Source organism: Strongyloides ratti, assembly GCF_001040885.1.
Source record: "Strongyloides ratti genome assembly S_ratti_ED321, chromosome : 2".
In the NCBI taxonomy this organism is placed as follows: Eukaryota; Metazoa; Nematoda; class Chromadorea; order Rhabditida; family Strongyloididae; genus Strongyloides; species Strongyloides ratti.
In genome coordinates, this window is record NC_037308.1 from 12,335,617 (window position 1) to 12,361,137 (window position 25,521).

General features: G+C 22.5%; 7 protein-coding genes across 7 annotated transcripts; 2 read left to right on the forward strand and 5 right to left on the reverse strand.

Moving 5' to 3' along the window:
- Positions 1-278: 278 nt before the first annotated feature.
- SRAE_2000394000 (Chromosome 1 open reading frame 9) lies at positions 279-3,784 on the reverse strand (the record flags this gene model as incomplete). The annotated part of the gene is made up of 2 exons (XM_024642750.1): positions 279-2,667; positions 3,582-3,784. The coding sequence occupies 2 exons, from the start codon at positions 3,782-3,784 to the stop codon at positions 279-281; spliced, it is 2,592 nt and encodes an 863-aa protein (XP_024508490.1).
- Positions 3,785-5,674: 1,890 nt separating this feature from the next.
- SRAE_2000394100 (Proteasome subunit beta type-1) lies at positions 5,675-6,584 on the reverse strand (the record flags this gene model as incomplete). The annotated part of the gene is made up of 3 exons (XM_024642751.1): positions 5,675-5,973; positions 6,020-6,498; positions 6,565-6,584. 3 exons carry the CDS (start codon positions 6,582-6,584, stop codon positions 5,675-5,677), a joined length of 798 nt encoding a protein of 265 aa, XP_024508491.1.
- Positions 6,585-6,997: 413 nt separating this feature from the next.
- Positions 6,998-10,647, forward strand: SRAE_2000394200 (FI20177p1; the record flags this gene model as incomplete). The annotated part of the gene is made up of 3 exons (XM_024642753.1): positions 6,998-7,018; positions 8,972-9,709; positions 9,757-10,647. 3 exons carry the CDS (start codon positions 6,998-7,000, stop codon positions 10,645-10,647), a joined length of 1,650 nt encoding a protein of 549 aa, XP_024508492.1.
- A 344-nt stretch (positions 10,648-10,991) lies between these two features.
- SRAE_2000394300 (Hypothetical protein) lies at positions 10,992-11,594 on the reverse strand (the record flags this gene model as incomplete). Its single annotated transcript, XM_024642754.1, has 2 exons — positions 10,992-11,447; positions 11,508-11,594. 2 exons carry the CDS (start codon positions 11,592-11,594, stop codon positions 10,992-10,994), a joined length of 543 nt encoding a protein of 180 aa, XP_024508493.1.
- A 1,687-nt stretch (positions 11,595-13,281) lies between these two features.
- Positions 13,282-14,247, reverse strand: SRAE_2000394400 (Hypothetical protein; the record flags this gene model as incomplete). Its single annotated transcript, XM_024642755.1, has 1 exon — positions 13,282-14,247. The coding sequence occupies one exon, from the start codon at positions 14,245-14,247 to the stop codon at positions 13,282-13,284; it is 966 nt and encodes a 321-aa protein (XP_024508494.1).
- Positions 14,248-15,778: 1,531 nt separating this feature from the next.
- SRAE_2000394500 (Transcription initiation factor TFIID domain and Histone-fold domain-containing protein) lies at positions 15,779-17,091 on the forward strand (the record flags this gene model as incomplete). The annotated part of the gene is made up of 2 exons (XM_024642756.1): positions 15,779-16,036; positions 16,081-17,091. The coding sequence occupies 2 exons, from the start codon at positions 15,779-15,781 to the stop codon at positions 17,089-17,091; spliced, it is 1,269 nt and encodes a 422-aa protein (XP_024508495.1).
- Positions 17,092-18,432: 1,341 nt separating this feature from the next.
- SRAE_2000394600 (Rab-GTPase-TBC domain and PTB/PI domain and Pleckstrin homology-like domain and Kinesin-like domain-containing protein) lies at positions 18,433-24,066 on the reverse strand (the record flags this gene model as incomplete). The annotated part of the gene is made up of 7 exons (XM_024642757.1): positions 18,433-19,269; positions 19,325-19,495; positions 19,540-20,243; positions 20,299-20,557; positions 21,501-22,460; positions 22,545-22,660; positions 23,958-24,066. The coding sequence occupies 7 exons, from the start codon at positions 24,064-24,066 to the stop codon at positions 18,433-18,435; spliced, it is 3,156 nt and encodes a 1,051-aa protein (XP_024508496.1).
- Between the last annotated feature and the right edge of the window lie 1,455 nt (positions 24,067-25,521).

Here is a 25,521-nt window from a genome sequence, read left to right on the forward strand (position 1 = left end):
TGGTATTTTCATTGTAAAGCAAATTATTAACTTTTTTCAAATTAGTCTTATAACATTTTTAAGATTTCGGCTACAAAAAGATTAGTTTAATATTTAAAAAAATATAATAAAAACTTTGTTTCCGTTAGAAAAAATCGTAATATAAAATTAACAGGTTAAAAATAAATACAAATATTTTTACTTAATTTTATTCAAAAAAAATGACCCTATCAAAATTGAATGGTACCAATATATTTTATATTAACCCGCATATTGATGATATTTAAAATATACATGGTTTAAGCATTAATTATCAAACTTGAATTGATTTTTTTTAACTTTGAATTTTTTTTATTGGAATGTATTTGAAAACCATCGGCTGTTAGAAGTAAATTATGCTTTTTTTGAAAGGGAACATTTCCATTACATAGTGTCAATGGGATTCTGTCTGTTTCTATAGATAGTTCCGAAGGTGTAGGTGTTTCGGAAGGAAGAGATGGATTATCTAATGCAGAATCCCAATCATTATCTATTATTATTGTTTTCTTCTTCCTTCGTTTCTTTTTTTTAACTGTAATTGGTTGTGAATCATCTATTACTTCAACTACTTCTTTTTCTTCCTGATCACTTTCCTCTAAAACTATATTTTTTAACATTTCAATTTCATTTCTAATTTTTTCTATTTCCTTCTCTTTTTTAGATTCTTCTTTTTTAGAATAAAGCCAACTAAAAAGCCATTGTAGTAAAAATATACAGACAATTGTGATGAATTGAGTTCCAACAACAACAAATAATACCTGTTCTGTTGTCCAAATTTTATCATTACCATTGTTAAGTAAGTGTCTTCCTGATGGGCAGTCTCCATTGACAATTTCAGGAGGCTTTGTTACACTTAAACTACTATCAAAAAATCCCATTTTTTGATAATTTCTATTATTTTTTTTAAAAGATAAAATTTCTCCCTTCATCAAATTTATTTGTTGTTCAATTTCAAATTTGAAATCATTCATCAATCTTTTTATTAATTCTTCACTTTTTTTAATAGTACTTTCATGCATTTTCATATTATCAGATGTCTGAGAAACATATCTTTTACTTAATTCACTTAAATATTCACTAGTTAATGAAATATTTAATTCTAAATTAGACAATCTTTTATTTAATTTTAAAAAAACGCTCTCTTTATAATTCATATTTGCAGCCGGTAATGAATGATCCCCTCCATTTTGAAAGATAATTTTCTTCTCAATACTTGAAACTTCTTCTTCTTTTTTTATTTTTTCGTTTAAATATTTTTGAAATAATAACCTTCTTCTCTGTCTTTTTTTTGTCTTGACATATTTATCATGTTCACGATACTTTTTAATTGATGTTAAAGATGGTGGTGGTGAACGAGGTGTTACAGTTTTATTCTTATTAGTATTTTTAATAATATTTCTTCTAGAAATTATTCGTATAACATAATTATAAAAATGACAAAGTTCATGTGAATAAACAAGATCGTGATCTACTAAACATTTTGTACATTGCTCTTCCAAAGTAAGTGATTCCAGTTTTATTGAATTTTCTTTCGTTTTACCATTTTTCATTACAGTATTTAGAATACTTTCAATTTTTGAACCAACGGCATTAACAACTTTATCAACTAAAGTTTTGACACTTCCATCATCATTAGAAGATTTATTTATTTCTTTACTAACTAATTCTTTTGATTGTGAAATACTAGTATCAAGTGTTTGATTAGTGGCAGAGTTAACTACAGATACTGGAAGAATAGGAATATTAATAACAGATGCTTCTGCTTCATACTCCTCAACCATACTAATACCAAAAACTCGAACCATTGATAAAGTACAATAATGTTCCTTTCCCCAATGTGATGTAAGTTCAATTTTAGCATATTTAACATATAAACCAGTCTTAATAAGATCAAATTTTTGAATTTCTCTACTATTCATCATTTCAAATTCTCCTATTTGATGCCACTCCGTAGTTGGAAATCTTTCACTAACAAAAACTTTAAATTCTTTTGGTCCAGAGGAAAACAATTCAAAATTGGCAAGTTCTATTCCAGTAGGAACAATAGTCTCACAAAGCTCTATCACTGAAAATTTTTGTTGAGCTTTTTCACAAGGATTTCTCATATAAATGTCACGTTCTTTATCATTTAAAATTGCTGATTTAAATTCTGCTTCATCATTTGAAAGCAATACCTTTGCACCACACTCTTTACTTGCGTAATTTCTTTTTGTAGTCACAGATGAAAGTTGCTTATTAACAGTTCCTTGTTTTGTAGATGAAACTATAGATATATTTTCTGTACTAACACTATTAACTTTATTATTTGATTCAATATTCATTTTTAATTTTTCTTTTGTCCATTCATCAAATGGAGCTATTTGTGGTTCTTTTTTTTCATTACTATCACCTTCAAAATTACCAACACTACTTTCATCACTTGTTTTAGAAATTATTTCTTTTTCAATACCAGTATTATGGTTATCAACAAATGAATTTGACTGTATTGTTTCTTCAAAAATGTTATCTGATTTATTATTTTTTATATTAAATTCTTTATATTGTGAACATGGTCCATCGGTTAGATTAATTTTATGATTTAAATGTTTATCTTCATCTTTCATTTCACAACTATTTGTATTAATACTTTTTTTGGTATTTGACATAAACCTATAAATATTTTATTAATAAATTTAATTTTAAAAAGTTATATATTTATAAAAATCTAATTTTTAGAAAATTTTAAAATTTTATGATCAATGTGTATTTATAAATTTTTGTTTTTAAATAATCATAACAATTGTTCTATTAACATTTGAAAAAGAATATATAATTTATAAAAAACATGGAAAATATTAAAAATATGGAAAAACTAACAATATTCCTATATAAAATTAAAAAAATAATCAAACTTTTAAATATATATGTGACTGATTATAAAATGGAAATGATAAAATTATGTTAAATATTATAAATTTTAATGCATATAAAGCAAACATTTTAAATTCGAATAGATAATTTAAAATATATATATTTTATTTTAAAAAAAAATAATAGAAAGTTTTTATAAACATTATATTAAAAATACTACATTTATATTTAATGTTAAGGATAATTACCAAACAAATATTAAGTAATATTTTCCTGGAAGTTATTAAAAAAAAAAGTTAGAATATATCGTAATATGAAGTTATATAATATATACTATATAATTTAAAACAAATAATCCGTCAAATTTATGCAATAATTTAATATACAAAAAGTAAGTAAAGTTATTTGAAAGTGTATCATTTTTATTTGTAAACCTTCTAACTAGAAATATTTAATTTTTGTGCAGTTAAAAAATCATAAGACGAAAGCATATGATTTACAGCATTAATTTTATAGTTTAAAATAAAGACCATGCTAATATTAAATTTATATAGTATAACGATTTCTCTGCACAATATTTTTTTTTTCCTTATAGATTATATTATAATTTCAATAAAATAGTTAGAGAAAAAATTTTCTAATTAGAAAAAAAATATTAATTTTCAATCAAATAGAAAAAAATTGCACTATGTTTTTTTTTAATATTTACATACCTGTTATTTGGTAGCTCACAAAATTCATCAAAACGTAGTTGAGAATTATAGCAATCACTATTACTTTGAAATTTGCTCCAGTTAAAAGCATGCTCTGCTACACATACATCTTCTTGTAATTTTTTAATTTTATTACATCTATTAAAAAAAATTGAATTTTCACCTATTTTAATAATGTTAGCTTTAAAATTTCCATCACTCATCAATAATTCGGGCCCAATATTAGTACTTCCTTTTGTTATTACACAGTTTGACTCATATAAATAAAAAATAGCTAGCAGAAAAAATAAATATAATTTATTTTTTATTCGAAATAAATTTCGTACTAACATTTTTTATTGGATAATATTTATTACCCTCATTTAATGGTTAAAATATATCTAAAAATCATTATATTAAAAAAATTATTAAACATTTATTGTTTTGAGTAATAAGACGAAAAAAATATGAATATTAAAAATAATTTTAAATATTTATAATAATAAAATTACAGAAAATAAACTTGATCTAAATATTTGAATGATTTATAAAAAAAATAAAATAAAAATGATTTATTATTATATTTAATAAAAAAAAATAAATCTTTACTATATATCAAGAAAAATTGAACAATACATAACGTCATTAAAAACCATGATAAATTTATCTTACAAAAATGCATAATTGATCATACTTAAATCATACTTTAAATAAAAAGTGCAAAATATACATTAAAATTTTAACATAGCTAACAATATACTTGCATTTTACTTACAAAAGAAATGATAAAACACATAATAGCAGAAAACTGTTATCAGGAAACGATTATATAAAAGGATACACAACCTCAAACATTTCGTCACCTAGTTATCTTTACTCACCTGTGATGTAATATAATCATTCATAAATTAATATATAAAATGAAAAAAAAAAGAAACAATATTTAAAGAAAGATTTATAAATCAATTTGCTAATTTTAATATGAAATAACAATATTTGAATGAGTAAGTATTCCACCCTCGTGAAATGAATATATAAAATATAAAATAAAGATATAAATACTAACTTTTTTCAACATATGTCGGGATAACAATATATAAAAATAAATAACGTCGTATATAAATATTTAATACCAATAACAGCCATATTATACATTTTATGACATTAAAAATCTAAAATATTATTTTGACAGAATAATAGAAGGTTTAGAAATTAAAATATATAGAATCTATCAATTCTGACAATTATCCTACTTTACCCCTTAACAATAAGACATATTTTAGTTAAAAAAAAAAACATTATTATGAAATAAATTTTAAAACATTATTACAGCTAAAAGTTTATTTTTAAAATTCAAAACCAAATAATAAAAAAAACATATGAATAAACTTTAAATTAACAATGAATTGATAAAAAAAAACAACATACAAATATTACTAAAAAATACACGATAGAAAACCAATAAACACCAGAAATACACGTTGTTCCAAACACATTCTAACTAAAATCTTGAGAAATTTATGAATAAAAAAAAGTGGATGATTTATTTACTTAAATATATTCTTTGTTTTTTAAAATAATATTTACATATGGTATATCAAAACTTTATTTAATCAATTATATTTTTCTATACATTTTTTAAATCAATTATATACATGACACAAAATGTAGAAGATTATGAATCGTCATATTATAAATATTTTTATATATGTATACAATTACACGATTAGTTTATCAAGTTTCTTAACAGATGATCAACAAGAACTAGAAATAAATACTATAAATCATATAGAAGAAGATTTATTAAATAAGATTTGTTGGCAAAATAGTAATCATTGAGTATGTATATGCATATAAATAGAAATATTTAGTAAAAGATTAAAAGTTATGAATAAAATAAATGTGCGACTATGTCAAAGATAAGTGTAAGTGGTACACTTATATAAAACATGTAATGTGCACTAATCATTCTATTGACAGTATCTTCCTTAATAAAATTTCTAAATAAAATTTAATCTTTATTTGTGTTATTTATAATAAAAAAGTTATAAATACTCAATTCAATAATGTTGTAAATAATTTATTTTAAATCAACCACTCCCACTATAAAAGATTTAATCCTCACGAAGAGGTAAGAAAACATGTTTAATTGGTTTTCCTGCTTCTGCAATAACCAAATTAATTTTGTCACCGGTTCCAATTTCACGTTCAGCTACCATACGGAAGACGTCTTTTACTAAAGCAGTGGCTCTTTCAATGGTAAGCTGTGGTTTTTCACCATCAGCTGACTTTGTACAATTACCAACTTGACAATCAAGGAATGGCATAATTAATGGTTCACCAGTTCCTGAAGCTGTGTAAGCTGTACGTTCAATACAACCAACTGGATCATATGAATAAACAGCTCCCCTTCCTAATGAAGAAAAAGAACAATAAAAAAAATAAAAAAAAAAACTTACCTTTTTCATCAATACCAGCTAAAACAGATCCTGTGATAAATGGGAAAAACCTTTTGTAGTAAAGATTTCTTGCTAAAAGTTCAGAACATAAATCAACTGTCATATCTTTTCTATAATCAAATCTAAATTTGTGTAATCTAGCTTCGAGAACTCTATTGAGCTCTAAAACATCGCCATAAAAACCAGCAGTAGCAAGGATAATTTTATTGTTAAGTATATGAATTTTTTCGGCATCACGAGAAATAATGTTAATGTCATATTGTGTCATACGAGTATCAGCACCAACAACAACAAAATTATCTCCAGATATGGCACAAGTTGTACCACCTTCTTGAGAGTATGGATTCCATTGTTGACGTTCTATTTGATGTGATTTCATCCACATAGGTTGAGATGTTACTTCTTCCATTGCATTTTTGAAACAAACCATTTCGTCAAATTCATTTTTACATTCCGATAAAAGTGGCATTTTGTGAAATCTAAAAGATGTTATAATAAGATTAAAATTAATATTAGTAAAAAATTCATAAAAAAAAAAGATTCACATGAAATAGAGTAAGAACATTCTTATCAACAGAAGAAACATAATTCCACAGTGATTCTCATCATTTCGACTCAAAATATTCTTGTCAAGAGAATTGAAATAAATAACGTCCCCCAGTGTTACAAACCTCCTTTTTTATAAATAGCGGCTTTTTTTTTGTAATCAAGAGAGTTGTTTGTATATAGTGCCTTCCATTCAAAAGCATAATAATTTTTTTTTATTTTTGCACATAATAAGTCACTTCAATAAAAATAATTGTGGAAAATATTCTTCAATATAAATTATTCTTTTTATTAATAAGGATAGAGAACTTTTGATTAATTATCTAACATTTTGTATATTATTTAAAATTATTTTGCTTTTAAAACTCAAAACACTAAGCTTAATAAGATATTTTATTATAATAATTATTGGTTTGAAAAAGTAAACAAGAAATGTCGTTGATAGTAAATGAGGTAAGTTTAATATATATTTTATTAATTTTTTTATATAAATAATAGAATTTAAATATTAGAAATTTTTCTTTTCTTATCATGTATTAATCAGATGATTTTAGTTTTCTGCACCTTAAATATTTATTTATTGTCATTTCCTGTGCTTTTTAGCTTCTTATGATATTTGATCGTCTTAACTTCATTTCGGACATGTGCTTTTTTTATTACAAATAAATGTTTGTATATATCAATGTATTAACAATATGATTATATTTGTCTTTCTAATAATTAGAACATAGATAGAATTTAATATTATGACTAAACACCTGTAAAAATTATGTAAAAGAGATGAAACACTATGTTTTATTTATTATATTTTTTCTTTAACAATTTTGACAATAGTCTTTATATATAATTCAATTTTTATATTTTGTTAAAGAATTTTTTTTTTTGTAATATTATTCTTAACTTAAATCATTCAAAGAATTTATACGTATATATGTAGTAAAAAGTGACAATCTACTATTTTGATATCTTTTATATATTTGTATATCTTAACAGCGTTTTTATAGTTTAGTATTTCTTCACACAAAATACATAATTAAAAAATTTGTTATTTTATCCTATCAATGGTTTTACAACAATTTCGCTTAAAACCAAAGTTGTCATTATCAAATTATGCATTAGGTATTCATGGGTTGTATAATGAAATTGTGACGTTTTCTCAACCAAATTATACATACAAAGATCCAGAAGAAGTAACAATTTCAGAAAATATAACTGATAATTTATATTTGGGTAAAGGTTATTTTAATAAAATTGAAGGTAATTCAGGCAACCAAATTCATGAAAATGGGATACCATTACGGTTTTACAATGAAGAAATTGTAAAAGTATCGGAGGCGGAATCTAGTTTATTGTCAAAAGAAAATAGATCGTTACGTTTAGATGTTTTATTCAATTCTACCTCATTTAAGAAGAATACTAATTTTGAGGTTTGTCTACAAACCAATTTTGTATATGTAAATTTGTAGTTATTTGGATGAAAATATTTTTATTTATTTAAAAATTGAAATAACAATTATTGAACATTAAAGAGCAAATTCTTTTAATAACTTTACATATTGACTATAGGATAATTGATAGTTAAAGTACTAATGTTTCATTATTTATTTACCTACTTTAACCTAAATTAATAGCTTCATAACTGTCATTTGTAACCTTTCATACCTTTTATATACTCAATCCAATGTCTTTTTCATTGATCAATTTGTTGAGTATAGATATATGTATAAAATATTATTGACTGTATTAACATTTAAGATAATTTTCTCTTCTAACTCTTTGACTAACTGTTAAGATGCTTTTTCTGTTAACTTTCATTTAGCTTACACTATGTTATTTTAATATTCTTTTGTATTTGACCAGCCTGTTCTTTTCATGTTTTAACTTTTGATTTATTTTATTTTGAAAATATTGTCTTAAATTTAGGTTGTTGAAGTATTTTTGTTAAATATATATACTTATTCAATTAAAAAGAATACTTTATCTCTATGTATTTTATGATGGAAATAAAACTTTCTTTAAAGATAATATAATTTTAGAAAAAAAAATATTGATCATCTACTACTCATTATTGTAAATGTATAAATATTAATGTGATAAACTATATTTACTTGTTTTATCATTAATTGTTTTCTAGTGACACTCAAAAATAATAAAATTGATAATTTAATGAGAAAACAGTTGTTTACATTTTATTATGAATGAATATTAATTTTATATTTTTTTTTTATTAACAAATATTTTTATCCATTGTTTTTGTTTTTAAACTTTATCTTTGGAATAACGGTATAATTGTATAAACAAAGTATAAATGAAAATATTTTTAATAATATTAAGTTTATAAAATTCTAATTTTTTTATATAAAATACATGATAAATTTTTATTAAAAATCATATGCTATGTTTCAGAAGCTGGATCCAGAGTTACTTTTTACACGGCAAGAGCGTATTGGACGCGGCTCATTTGGAGAAGTTTACAAAGGCATCGACAATAACACAGGCCAGGTTGTTGCTATAAAAATTATTGACTTAGAAAAAGCAGAAGATGAAATTGAGGATATTCAGAAAGAAATACAAGTTTTGTCACAATGTGAATCAGAATATGTAACAAAATATTATGGTAGTTATTTGAAAGGCTCGAAATTATGGATTATTATGGAATATCTTGGTGGTGGTAGTGCATTAGATTTAACAGAAAGTGGAAAACTTGATGAAAATCATATTGCTATTATCTTAAGAGGAATTCTTAAAGGATTAGAATATTTACATAGTGAAAATAAGATACATCGTGATATTAAAGCAGCAAATGTTCTTCTATCTTCAAACGGTGATGTTAAAGTTGCTGATTTTGGTGTTGCTGGACAATTATCAGCAACAATTAAAAAAAGAATCACTTTTGTTGGAACACCATTTTGGATGGCTCCAGAAGTAATAAAACAAGCAAGTTATGATTTTAAAGCTGATATTTGGTCACTTGGAATAACAGCTATTGAATTAGCTCAAGGAGATCCACCATATGCCGATCTTCATCCTATACGGGTTCTATTTTTAATTCCAAAAAATGATCCACCTACATTGGTTGGAAAAGAATGGAGTAAATCATTTAGAGAATTTGTTGAATTATGTTTAAATAAAAATCCTGATAATGTAAATTTTTAATTAAAAATTTTTTTTTTCTAATAATTTTTTTCTAGAGACCTACTGCTAAAGCACTCCTACGACATCCATTTATTAAACGTGCAAAAAAAAATTCATATCTTTGTGATGTATTGGAACGTGTTCAACAATATAAGGCAAACCAAATTAGAGCACAAGATTCTGATCATGAAGATGATTCAAATCAAATTAATAATTCTGATAGTGGATGGGAATTTTCTACTGTCAAACATGCACCAAATGATTATTTAAATGGAATAAATTATTCTGAATGTAACAATGGAATTCAGTCTTCTAATAACATGCAAGAAAATGTCAACCCGATAAGTAATGATAGTGGTACATTAAGAGGAGGACGTAAAAATTATAGATCTGAGTCTCCTTCAGTTTTATCACAATCAGATGTATCATGTACTGGTACAATTGTTATAAAAAATAATGGCCAACAAAATGAAATGCAAAAAGTTGTAGATAAATTAAAAAGGTCGTCTATTAATTCAAACTCTTCAGATGGTAGTAGAAATTCAAATGATCGTTCTTATATTAATGTACCTGAACCACAAGTTATGCCAACTAAGTTAACTGTTGGAGGAGTTGAAGGAGAAATATCAGAAAGTAATCATTATCCGGGTCTTCGAAGGCATAATCAAGCATATCAAAAATCTAATGTTTCAGAGATAACAGATGCACCTAGACTTTCATTGGCTGATAATTCATTATTATATATAATAGACAAGTTATCACGAACGCGACATGCAGGCCCATCTTTAGATTCATTAGCAAACTCTCTTAAGAATGCAGAACGAATGTATCCAGGAATTAGTGATCTATTAGTTGGAGAGCTTTTAAAAGCATTAACATCACCTCAAATACCAAAAAATGAAATAGATGCCGCTGTTAGGCAAATGACTAACCCGAAGAAAATTTAATTTAAAATATTTTTTAGATTCCGTATCCACTAAAATAACTTTTTTAAATAAATTTTTTAAATAAATATTTTTTTCAATTTTTTAGTTTTTATAATATAAAAAAAACATGGGGAATCAAAAAAAAAATTTTTTTATCACATAATAATACTTTTTTAAATCTTATTGTAAAATCATAAAAAAAGTAATAAAAAAAAACGAGAAGACACCGAGTCTAAACTCCAACCAAGAAATTTTTCTATTTTTTTTTCAAACAATAAATCAATTTTCAATAAAGATTAATTTTATTATATTTACATTTATAGCTATTTTAATAAGATTATAATATTTAATGATAATTTTTTTTTTCAAAACTTAATAACCTCATTATCAATATTGTTTCTTTTTTTATTCTTTTTAACAGCAACTCTATGCCATTGTATAAATGTATAAAGAATAAAAATTATAGTTTCTCCAAGTATTATAGCTGCCATAAACAAAACTTTCATATCATATTCTTTATTTTTTTGATCTAACACAGCAATTCTCCTTGAATAACTTTTTTCTTTAATTTTATTATTATTTTTATCTTTTTCAAAAATTATATAATATGCTAAAATTGATAATAATTTAAGACATAAACATGTACTTATTCCATTTAGAGCAATGTGACGAGCTGGTTTCATATCATATCTAATTCCCCATATTGTAAATGGTATAGATAATACAGGTATAATTAATGTTATCAATGAAATTGGTAAATGTAAAAATACAGTTATACATGAGGTAAGTAAATAAAGTAATAAAATTGTTATTGTTATTTTCTAAAAAAAAATATATTAATTATTAAATAAAATTAATATATAAATTTTACTATATCTTACATTAATTCTCAATTTTTCAGATACAGAATTTCTATCAATTGAATTATTATTGACATCTCTGGGTAAAGAATAGCTTTTATTATACATAAATAACATATTTAATTAAAAAAAATTATATTTTCAAGTAAATTAAATGTAGTAGAAAATAAAATATTAAAAAAATATGATACTTTATAAAATAATAAATTTTTCTAAAAAGTTAAATTTAAAAAAAAAAAGTTTAAAAAAAATTGAGAAGATTACTTCAATTTAAGTGAAGTATCAAATATACATAACATTTAATTTTAAAATATATTAGTTGTAAAATTTAAGGTATCACATTATTTTAGTATGTATTGAAGTAAGTGAAAAATTTATCTATTGCGGGTATAAGTTTTAAAATTTTCTTTTATTCACATTTTTCCATTTATCCTAAAATCACTTTGATAAGTCATTCTTAGTATTAAGTAATCACTATCTTCAATCACTTTTAAAATTTTTATAGAAATGGCAAATGTCATAATTTGTGATTAATAGATTTCAAATGTTTGATGTTATAAAAGAGAAGACATTAAAAAATATTAATGAGGATTAATAAAAAAATAGGTATATAAATATAATATAGTATTTTAGGTAAAATTTTTTACAAATTACTTAAATATATATATGTTTTTTTAAAATATCAATTACTTTAATTGATATGATATATTTGTTTATTAGTATAGAAAAAAAAACAATTATTTTTCTTTTTTTTTTGTTAGAAAATAATATATTATGAAAGTTAATTAATCTAAGATATATGTAATTATTTGATAGTATAGCATACTTCTAATATCTTTCTTGTCGTAAATATAACATTAAAATTTTAACCTTTTTAATATTATTTTTATATCTTATTTCAATTTATGTACAGATAACAGTTAATTAAAATGTGTTAAAAGTAAACATTTGAAACAATTGATATATTAATGCTATAAATGCTTTAAGTATTTACAAATTATACATAAAAATATTTTATGAAAGAGTAACTTTAATACCAGTAACATAATATTTAATGCTATGATAAAAGAATTAAAAAAAATACATTTATATTATTAAATGTTTTTTAACAACAACAATTGTTTTATTTTTTAATAAAACAGAGATTAATTTATCACGCAATATTTTTATCTTTATTTTTTAACTTTTAATTTTACAAAAAAATAAAAATATATATTTAAATATAGTTTATTATTACAATTAAATATATTAAATTTATCAGAATTCTCAAATTATTATTAATTAATTATATAATTTAAAAATGTGTTACTTATTTAATAAATTATTAAAAAAAAAAATATATTTTAAAGCAAGACAATAAATTTAAAGATATTAAATATTCATAAAATTGTTATATCAAGTTAACTTACTTTATCAAACAAAAAAAAGTTATTTATAACTGATAAGCTATTTTCAAAAGTGATGACATTTAAAATCTGGGGATTCTTGTCGTTTTAAAGTTTAAAAATGTATGATTTTTTTTAAATAAATCTCAACTCAACTATTAAACTACATCAGCTCTTATTAAATAAATTTAAAAGCATCAAAAATACATATTTTTTTACTTATATTTCATTAACTTTTCATAATAGTTAAATATTTTTATTTTTTAAATTATAGGTGGAGGATAACTAATTAACATTATTTAAAAAAAAAAACAAGGTAGATAGATATTTTGAAAGTAATAAAAATAATAAATTTAAATTAAAAAAAAATTTAATATCATGTAACAATAAATATTTCAACATAAAATTCTTTAAGTTTTATTTAAATGTAAACATTTTGATAAATAAAAAATTATTTTTTTTACCATTGAATGTGATTCTTTTCTTTTTGTTTGTTCAAAATTTTGAACAGTACTATTTTTAAGTTGCTCTTCCACACCAGTATCTTCTTTGTATACTTTATAACATTGACGATACATTTCAAATTCTTCTTTTAAAGATTTTGCCACTCCAAGTTTTTGTGGTTCATCAATGATTGGATTAAGTATAGTTGTTGGTAAACATAATTCTTTTAATTCTTTTTTATCCTGGTAAATATGTATATCATTATCATTTTTTATTTTTTCTTGATTTTTTAAAAATTTAGGAATTGTAAAAGTATTTCTAAATTTTGCTTTTCCAATTTTTTTTTGTACATTTATCCGATAATTTCTCCATGTCTTATTTAATCTTGGTGTTTTATTAGGTACTACCTTAGAATAAACTTCTACTTGTTTATCTTGTGGTTTTATTGGTGTAATAAAATTTTTTAAATCATCTAATTTTGTATTTTTCATTGATTCATTAATTGAAGATATACCAAGTGAAGTAGAAGGTAAAGATGAATTCATATTTCTATTAAATTGCATTGAAGTATGAAGTCTAGTGCAAGGTAATGTTTCATACTTATTCCTATTTTTATTTATATTTAAATCTAAATTTCTTTGTGAAATAGGATTTGAAGGAAGACTCTCAACTTTAGATGATCCTATTTTTGTTAAATTTTCTGAAAATTTATTTGTATCACAATCACCACTTCCTAAAAAATGATTATTTTTAAGACCTTGTGGTTCAGTAGATGTATTTTTCTGATAAACTTTTCCCCCACTATCAACACCATATATTCTTGAAGGATCAACATATGGAACTTCATAATCAAGTTTCTTTATTTCTGGTACAACACCACCAAATGTCAAAAAACTTCGACGTATCCCACCCCCAAAGTAATAATTTTTCATACTCTTTTACATATAATTGAGTAATCATTTCATTAATTAAATTAATGTATATATGAATTGTTTAAATATAAATTTTATCAAAATTTTAATATTATATTTAACATTTGTAAATAAAAAAAAGATTGAGAATATAACAAAATATGATAAAAAGATATGTAATTAATATTTTGAAAGAAACATAATATTTAAAAAAAATTTTAATCTTCTCTCACGTGTCTGTTTTTAAACGATTTTTAAAACAAAAGTATAAGTGCATTAAATTTTAAAAAAAATATCTGTAATTTAAGCTGTCAAAAAAATTATAATAGATAATGTTGATTATATTTTTTTATGCTTTAAAAAATAAAAGGTTTTTTTTAAAAAGTTTTTAATGATACGTCATTTATAAATGATGATTTTTTTTTTAGAAATCATATTTCCTGCTTATATATTTCCTTCCAACTTTTTTTTTCAAAATATACGAGATGTATTTAAAAAAAAAATAAATTATTTACAGATATATTTTTCTTCTAAATGAATATGTTTTTTATATAAAATGATGTTAACACACAAAAACAAAATATAATTTTCTAGTTCATAACAATTTTATTCAATGACATCATAATTTTTATTTTAAATAAATTTAAAATGCTTTGTCGGAAGTGCTTAATCGTAGTGATGGTTAATATAATAATTATTTGTAATTCAAATAAATAAGTTTTAAACGATAAATATTATTGCAACATACTATATATCAGAATAATATATTCAATTTTACATATTGATTTAAAAATAATTGATAACAACTTATCAAGTTAAAAAAAATAATTTGTAACAATTTAGTATTTTTTTTAATTAAAAAATATTATTCAATAAAGATTTTATTTTAAAAATAATTAATTTTAAATTTATAAATGAGAAGAAAATAGCGTTTATTTAAAATTGAAAAAATAATTCATTTATTTTATAATCTTTAAATTAATTATATGATAATATTTTATAATATTGCTTAGAACATTCTTAGATCAAAATTAAAGAAAAAAAGCATGCAATAGTAAAGAAAAATAATTAAAAACTCTAATTGATTGCATGATGTTTTGTAACTTTAACACATAGTTTTATGAAGCAAATTTCATAAATGTATAAATAAACAAATATTCAAATTTTTTAATAATTAATATTTGTTTAGTAAAAATATATGTAATTACATTATACTTAACTGTTTAAACAATTTAAAATTATTAGTTTTTTTTTTACTGTATCATGAAATTATTTAACATTTAACAGTATATTTTAAGAACCTTTATATTTAACAAAAAAAATTATAATATTTTTTTTGTATAGACAAATATAGACAATATCCATGTAATAATTCTCTAGTTTGATCCTGTAAAGATAAAACTAAAAGTAATTTGTAAGATGTTTACTTGACTGTTTTCAGGTCTTTCTTGTCCCTTTCTTGGCGGTTTTGACAATCTATTATTGCTGTTTATTTTAATATTTTTTCTTATGTTTTGATTTATTTTAGTAAATAATTTTATTAATAACAAAAATGGGAGATTATAACCATCAACAAATGTCTAACCAACATCATCAACAAATTCAGCAGAAACAGTATGTTCCACAACAACATCACCAACAACAACATATGCAGCAACAACAACAACAACACTACCATCAGAATATTCAACAACGAACTGTTCAACAAATGCCACAGGGACAAAGGCCTCCTATTAGACCTCACATGAATACCCCACAACAGCAGCAACAAAATAATCCTAATATGCAGTCTCGAATAAATACACCAATGGTAATTTAAATATTACTTTTTATTTTTCTAAAATATTTTTTAAGCAAAATCAACAACAAGGATATAGGATAAATTCAATGCAGCAACAATCTTCACAACCACATCAAGGTACTCCACAACCAATTCGTCAAATAAATCAAAATCCACAAATAGGCCAAGGAGGGACTGTATATGTTACTCAAAATCCTAACAGTCAGCAAAGAATTATTCATCGTCAAATGCCAGCAGGAACTGTTATGAGGACTGTTCAAACATCTAGTCAATATGCAAATAATCAACAAATGTCTACAAATCCTCAACAACAACAACAGGCACATTATATTTATTCTAATGAAAGCCCAAATCGTCTGACACAAGGAAATCAAAGAGTGATTCATCAACAAGGATCAAATAATCAAACAGGAGTTTCAGCTTTAAGGCAAGCACTAGGTCATCCTTCAGGTTCTCAGAATGCCCATCAAGGTCCAACACTTGTACAGTATTCAGCAAATCCTCAGCCACCACAACATCCATCTCAACCTCCTACACCTCAACAACAAATGACAATTAGAAGTCATACACCTCAACCACAAATAAAAATTGACCAACAATCACCTCAACAGACTCGTTCAAGTATTGTTGTAACATCACCAGCTTCTATTACATCACCATATAATAATATTACTAATTCTCAACAACGAATGACACCACTAGTTGGACAGGGTAGAATATCACCGGTAGAACCTCAGCTAGTTATACAGAAAGAAACACCAAAGCAACTTACACCTGCTCCAGTTCATCCAGAAAATTATGACAATGTACCAATTATGACAAAGGATGGATTAAAAGAATTTGTCAAAACAATAGATGAAACTGATATTGTTGAAGAGGATGTTTTAGATAATTTAATTGAATCATCAAATGAATTGGTGGAGAATGTGTTGGAAAAGGCTAAGAAATTAGCCCTTCATAGAGGTGGTAATAAAATAGAGGCTAGAGATATCGAAATGGTTTTAAAAAAGTTTTATGATATTGATGTACCTCCATATATAGCAGGAGTCTATCTTACTCAATAAATGACAAAAGTTTTAATTCAATGTATATGTTTTTATTTGTATTTATTTGTATAAATTTAATTGTTTTTTTAATTTGAAATATTTATTTATAAAATACTAAAAATTAATGAATTCATACCTATTTCTAATTCAACATTCTTTAGTTTATTTCATTAAATTTTATTAGAAAAAGTAATTTGTTTTGGAGAAATGAAAACAAGAGGTACTTTTTTTATTTTAATGGGAACATTTTAAAAACTAAAAGAAAATAACTATTTGATGTCCTACGGAAATAAAATTAGTCTTTTCAAAAAACGTCATGCTACAAGTTTTCAGAGTAAATAAATAAAAATTTATTTTAAAATTCATAATTTTATTACAAAGTTTAAAATTATTTTTTATCAAGTAATGTATTTTAAATGCGTTAAAAAATATTAGGAAGACGAATTTTAAAACAAATTATCAAAAGCAATTTTACTTAGTTGATTTTCAAATTTACAATAAAGAAAAATGAAAAAAAAATTTAAATTTTAAAATATTTATTTTTGTGCAAATTTAGAAAAATATTTTAAAACAAGTTAGATGAAAATAAATAACAAACAATAACAAATTATTTGATAAGACATTTTTATTAAATAATCTGATGTGAAAAATAATTTATTGCTTGTAGGTTTAATCAAAATTTTTTATAAAAACTTTTTTAATTAAATTATTTTTTTTTAAAATGAATCTATTTAGGTCTTTCTAGAAATGAACAAGATAACATTAACTTCTTAATGTTTCATGATATTTTTTCTGATAATTAAAAAATTGTAGAATGGAAAAATAAAAAGCATCAAGACACCTCAAGGGAAATATTAAAATTTGTTTTGAAGATTTTTGTGAAAGCAAAAGCACAAAATTAAGAATGATTTTTTTTAATTACTGCAAGATGTAGCTGTTTACTATCTACAGAAGATAAGTATAAATATAAGAAGGAGGAGAAAAAAAAACAGTTTCCATCGAAGTGAAAAAGTACCTTCGTATAATTTTTCTTTGCATGAATTCAATTAAAGTACAGTTTCTTTTGGTACATTAACATGTTTTTGTTTTCATTACCAGTTGCCTCTGTGTTGAGTTCTATGAATATGGACTTTGTGATCGACATTGGAGAAGTCATTGACTAGTCCCAAACATCAATTAAAATGTATTGGGAAAAACAATTTATTATAAACAATTTATTATAAACAAATTGATACAAAAATTTAAAGCCAAAATAGGCCCTTTATAAATATTATTAAAAGAATAAGATTTAGTTAGTGAAATTATGAACGTATATTTATTAAAATGCTAATTTCTATTGCACATATATAAAGTAGGAATTTAGCTTTTTACTTCTTGTGAATGTTGATTTTTATTTAGTGAAACTTTAGCTTCTTTGAATGAAATAATTGTCTTCTTTAACCATGCTGGTTTACTACTACTTTCAGTTGTATTAACTATGCTTGTACTCATTTGATGTGTTAAATCTTGATTCTGACATTGTGCTTCAACAAGTGCTAATTTTGTTTGTGCCAATTCTAATTCTAATTGTTTTATTCTTTCATCTTGTTCATCAATTTTATCTCTCATTTCTATCATCTTAATTCCACAATTTTCATCTGTTGTAGGTGAGCTTCGTTTTGATGTTCTCGGAGAGTCTAAAAGTTCATCTTCAAGTAGAAATGAGCATGTTGAACAATTTGATATTTTATTTGAAATAGTCTTTTTTAAAATTTTAAATTCATCTTTTTGTTTATTCAGCTGTTTATCCATTTTACTACAAATCTCTTTATAATCTTGTGATATTTTTTTATGTTTTTGATATTCTTTTTCTAATCGATCCATTTCACGTCGACAAGTTTCCTTAACCATCAAAAATTCTTCACTAAAACTTTTATTCTCATCTTCTAAATCTCTATTTTGTCTAGTTAATTTTTCAATTGTTGTTTGATATCTTTCAATTTGATCTTCAGCAGCATCTAATTTATGACGAAGTTCTATTTTACTGGTGACTAATTCTCTTGCCAAGTCATCGTTTTCACAATCTAATCTTCTAACTCTTTCATGAAGTTTTAAATTTTCTTTTTCTAATCTTTGTTCAGGATTTAATAATTCTAATTCTTTTTGTTGAATATCTCTATACTCCATTTCATATGCAATAAGTTTTTCACTTTTAACCTTAAAATAATATATAATATAGATAATAATAAACTAATATTTAAAAAAAAATTACCTTCATTTTAATTGCCTGGTGTATTAAAGCTTTAGCACTTTCCTCTGTTCTATATTTTCTTGGTAATGTTACACGAAAATAGGTTAAAACTCCATCAAAATCTAGTTGCATTAGATCACTCTCTGAATCATTTAACAATGCAAATGAAATATGAAATATTGTATCAATTCCCTAAAACAATCAAAAAATTACATAAAATATTTCTAATTCCCTACCTCAAATAAAAATAAATCAACAATATAAAAAACCATTTGAAGGGGAAATTTGGCTGTAAACATTGTTAAAAACCATTGTGATGCATACATATGTGTTTCAATACCAATATCATTTAAAAATTTATTTAAATTTGGTAAATTATCTTGAAGAAGTCTTTGAAGTTGATAAAAACGTAATTGAAGTGCATCAAATCCTAATTTAAAGAGATCGCGTAATCCATAATCAAACATAATTTTTACTAATACTGAAAATGCCTTATCTTCATCCATGTGTAAAATTAAACTTGCAGCCAAAAATGATAATCCTTGGCAATATGATACTTCTTCATCATATAAAGCATAAGCTTTAGATATTTTATATAATGCTTGTTGTCCAGGACCATCAGGTTCTTTAAAATATTCATGTGCTGGAAATGTTCTATGTATATCACGTAAAATTACTGAATCACATGGGCATGGTTTTTCAATTAATTCAAAATATTTAGTAGATAATTCTGGTGTTAATGGAACTTTAGTAATATATTGCCATACTTTACCACGAACAACATCTGGAACACCATTCCTCATCAACATATCTAATTTTTCTGGTTTATTATCTAAATCTAATTCCCACTTATCAAGAATTTCATTCCATTCTTCTAACAATTCTTCAGAACATTCTTGATTCACGTGACCACTACCAGATAATAATGGTTCATCATGATCTATAATAACAATGTTATTAAAAGATTAATAAAAATTAAAATAAAAAAAATATACCAGAATCATCAGCATCAGCAGGATGTATTAATTGTGTAGGCATCTCTTGTTGAAATTTACCTTCAGCCTGCCTTCTTAAGGTTCTATCTCTTTCAGTTGTTGATTCAAAATTAATAACTTTCATTAAATTATTACTTTTGTTAATACCAGAATCAATTTGACTGGTTGTCTCTTCTGAAGGTGGAATATTTTCATCTATGGATGTACCGTTTTTTTCTTTGCTATTATTCATGATTTCAATTCTTTGATTTTTATCTATCTAAAAATAAAATATTATTATTTCTATCATGTAAATATTTTTAATATAAAACTAAGTAACATAATTTATTCTACTTCTATTGAATAAAAATAATTGTGTTATGATACAAATACTACTAACAATCATTAGTTAAAAAAAAAAACAAAAAGGATAAATATATAATTGATATTCATATACGCATATATCAGAAACAATATCCATCTATATTTTTTTTAACTAATATGACATGGTTTTATTACTCATATGATAAATGTTTTTATTAGTACTAAATATCAGTTAAAAATGTTAAATAAATATAATTATATATAAAATAATTTATTTTAATTTAAACAATGGTACTTTATTGATTAGGAGCTAAAAAATTATGTATGTATCTTTGTCAACAAAAAATCAGTATAAAAAAATAACAATATTCAGATAAAATTAACCATTAAAATCAAATAAACAAATACTCATTATATTATTTGTTAGCTTTGAGTTTTAATAGAAAGTTTTGTTATTTTTAATTCTAAGAAGAGAAAAAAAAATACTTTATAGACACATTTTTCGTTTATTGAATAAAGAATATTTTGTTAAATTTTTTCCTCTGACTACATATACGCGAGCATATGAAAATTTTGTCTATTTGTTATCGTATTTAACTTATATTTTCCTATTTAAAATTTAAATTCAGATGTTCAAATAAAAAATTTAATATACATATAATATTACCATTTAAAAGTTGCTTATAAACTATTATAAAATAAAAGTTACTATTTGATAAAATTTTTATCATTTTGTAGAATACATTTATTGATGTATAATCTTAAAATAAACACAACTTCATAACAATTTAATTGTTATATACTACACATCTATTTTAAATAATATTTTGATTAATAAAATTAACTAAAATAAATCTCCCAGAAAACAACTTTTTTTTTTCTAGTTAATAAAAACTTACAGTTGTTTTTAAAAAATACCTTTCAACAATTGGGGTTCTTATAACTGAACAAAATCTTTCATGTTGATGATAAATACGTGCTTTACATTCTACATAAAATCTTATTGAATCTCCAATACCATCAATTACTACATCAGCACAAACAGTCATGAAAACTCTTGTTTCTCTGGGTGTTTCAGTATTAAGAACTTCGAAATTTTCTGTTGATGGATTCCAAAGACCTTCAATAACATATATATGTTTATTTTGTGGTACTGGTCCCAATGATAATATATCCATCAATTGCATATCACTACCCTTTAAATTTCTACCTGCTGCTAATAATAAACCAAAACAACTTTTTATTTTAATAAACTTAGGACCCTTTGTTTGTTTTATAACAATCATTATTCGTTTTATTCTATCTCTTCGAAGTCTAAAACAATTCTTTTCTTGTGGACATGCTTGAAAACCACCATTACCATCATCTTCACATATATCAAAAAAACTTTCAAATTCATATTCTTCATATATATCATCTGAATGTTTTTTTGTTATTTCTAATTCTAATGATGAAGTAATATTGAAACCTTTTAATGGATTAGGTGGTATATTATTGAAAGTATTACTAAAGGCAAATAAAATTTTTGCGGCACCCTCTGGTTTATTAGATCTAAATACATGACATTGATATGAATATTGTCCTGAATTGTAATTATCATAACTTAAAGCAAAACATTCACTTTCTGTTGTGGAGATATGTCCTCTACTACATAGCCTGATCCTATGAATAGAAAACGACATTATTTCTGAACCACTTTCAGAGTCCAATAAATGAACAATTCCTGTGGAGAAATGTGGAACAGTTAATACAATTTGTACAGTGGAATGTTGTTGTTCACAATTTAAAGTATGCATTATCTGATGCATCTCTGATTCACTAACAGGATCATTAATTTTTGATGATCCTAAATATGATATCTAGAAAATTTAGTAAATAATTAATCCTTATATTCAAAAAAAAAAACAAAATAAAAGAAAAGATAATTATAAATATAAACATACATTTTCAAATTGTGTACCCATTTTTTTCCATAATGTTTCACCCGTAACTAAAAAATTACAAGATTGCGATAAATTATTTTGACTCATTATACTGCTACTGTCATTATAATTATTTTCTAGAAAAAAAAAAAATTTAAAATAATACTATACAATAGAAAAAAAAATTAGTATAAGTTTACGCAAACTTAACAAATAGTAATCAGGAAATAATGTTTTTTTTCTCAATAGAAAGTCAAAAAAAAAAGATGATAAATTTAAAAGATAACAGAAATCAAATAACATTACAAACAAATAAAAAGATAGATTACAGAATATAAATTTTTTTTTGTATTACTTTTTTTTAAATTCTTTTCAATTCTACTTGTTCTTCCACCACCACCTAAGGACATTTTTAAAGGATTATTTGAATCTCTAGCTAAACTAACAGATCTTCTTTTAGTTTCAGAAAGAAATTGTCTGAATGGTGAGACAGAATGTAATCTTGGACTTTTTAATTTTGTCAAATTTTCCATTTTCTTAGAAGTTTAAATGAATATATGTTGTATTATGTGTTTTATTTATACAAAATAATATATATATACATACATATATATTAATATATATATATGCCTCCTGTGTTGTGTAGAAAAATTATATATATATATATATTTTTTTTCTTATACTAATAAAAAAAAATCAATTTATAGATGAGAAAATAAAATCTTTTGCGCAAGTATGTATGTACTTTTTCGTGCCGGTATTTTATTTATATATATATAGAAAAATATTGTAGAGATAGAGTTAATATAATAATACTGAAGATAAAGTTTGAAGAAAAAAGACAATCGTTATTGTGAATAAACAACTCTTCACAAGAATAAAAACCTATTTTTGGATGATATATGATAAAAGATAAGCTTTACTCTAAAATCTCTAGTTATAACATATTTCCCTGCCTATTTGGCACATGATAATATTTCATTGTAAAAAGAAAGAAATAATCTTTATATATATAGTAGAAGATATACTTAAATTAAAAATGAAAAACTGATAAATTGAAATTAAATATATTTAAAAATATATATATATATTGTATGTTTTCAATAGTTAAATTAAAAAATAAAAGAGTAATACAATAAAAAGTAATGGCGTTTCAATTGTTATATAGAAGGTAAAAAAAAAACAAATTTTTATAAAATAGATGAAGTAATAATAATACAATTTATCAATGTGTTATATATAAAAAAAATATTTTTATAACTATTATTTATAATAATAATATAATAATAATATAATAGTAGTAATATTATAAATAAGTGTCTTTACAAATCATGATGATGAAAATGTTTATTAAAATATATAAGTGAATAATTTTTTAATCAATTTATAAAAAGTCAAAAATATATTTATATAATAATAATAATAATAACTTACTTTTATGGGTATGTTTTCTTTTGATAGCTGACATATTTTGAACAGTCAAAGGATAATCTCCTTTAAATTTTGTCAAAATTTGGTCAGATGGACGGCAAACTTTAGTCATGATTAATTAATAACTTCATCAAAGATATTATATTATTATTTATATTAATAAAAATAATAATCTATAAAATAAAAATTAATTAAAAGTGTAATTATGTAATTTTTACAAAAGAATAATTAGAGCAATACATGTAATAAATCAGCTTATAAATATTTTAGATTATATATTTAATTCATAATAATTGTGATATATCAAAAATCATTTTAACTATGTATATTTGAGTTGAGCATGAGATTTTTATGTAAAAAGATATAATATTTTTTTTTTCATATTCAAATTTTGTTAAATTAAATAAAAGTAAAAAATTTTTATTAACATTTAAAATTAAAACTTAATATAAAAGAAAAATATATACATATTTTATATATCAAATTATAAATTCAATAGAAAATAAAAAAGAAAGATTGATGATGTAAAAGAAGGATAATATAGTTTGATAAGAAATAAATAAAATTATTTTATAAATTTTTAAATTTGAATGACAATTGATATTTTTTAAAAACAAATTAAAATGCAAGTGTGATTTTGAAGATAAATTTTATGCTATTTTTTCAAATAAAGTTATATAGTATATGTAAATATAAATTAATTTTTATAAAATTTGTCAATTCTTTTAATTTCATATAAATTTTTTTATTATGAATAAAGAACCAAAATATAGTTTACTATAAAAAAAATATCAATAAATTTTTTTTTATATTTTTAAAAAGTTTTATGTAATCACATTACATTATAATAATGTAAATATAAATATATTTTATAAATTGTTTCATTAAAAATAATTTTTATTTTTTTAGAGGGCGGATGTGGTACAAAGATAAATGATAATAGTAAAATATAGTAAAAAATATCATCAAAATTTAATCCCTAACTACTATATAAGGGTTGTGAATAATGATAAAAGATTTTTATGATACTAAAAAAAATTAACTTTTATATTATTGATGATTTTATAAAAAGATTAAAATTTGTAATATTTTTAGATAATTGTGCTTTAATTAGAGGGTTATTCATAAAATATTTAAGCAAAATAAAATTTTCTACTTATTTCTTACGCATATACTTTAACAAAAATATAAAAATTTCACTTAATTGATAATTTATATATATTAAATGATTTTAAATAGTTTACATTTTTTTTTCTACTCATCGATTTTTATATATTAATAAAATAGTTATATAGTAAAATTAATAACATATTATATATGGGTAATTACTAAATAAATTAATAAGTCAATTTAAAATAAACTTATTTTTTATATATTAAAAAAAAAAAACTTTTAATGTTTATTACTCATAATACATAAGCCTTTATTAATCATACATTTTTTAATATAAAATTTCTAGTCATATATTTATCAATTACATAAAAATAAGTTCTTGATCTATTCATCTAACTTTACCTTTTTTTTTTATCATTGATAAGGACAATACAATTGTACTAGATAAAAAAAA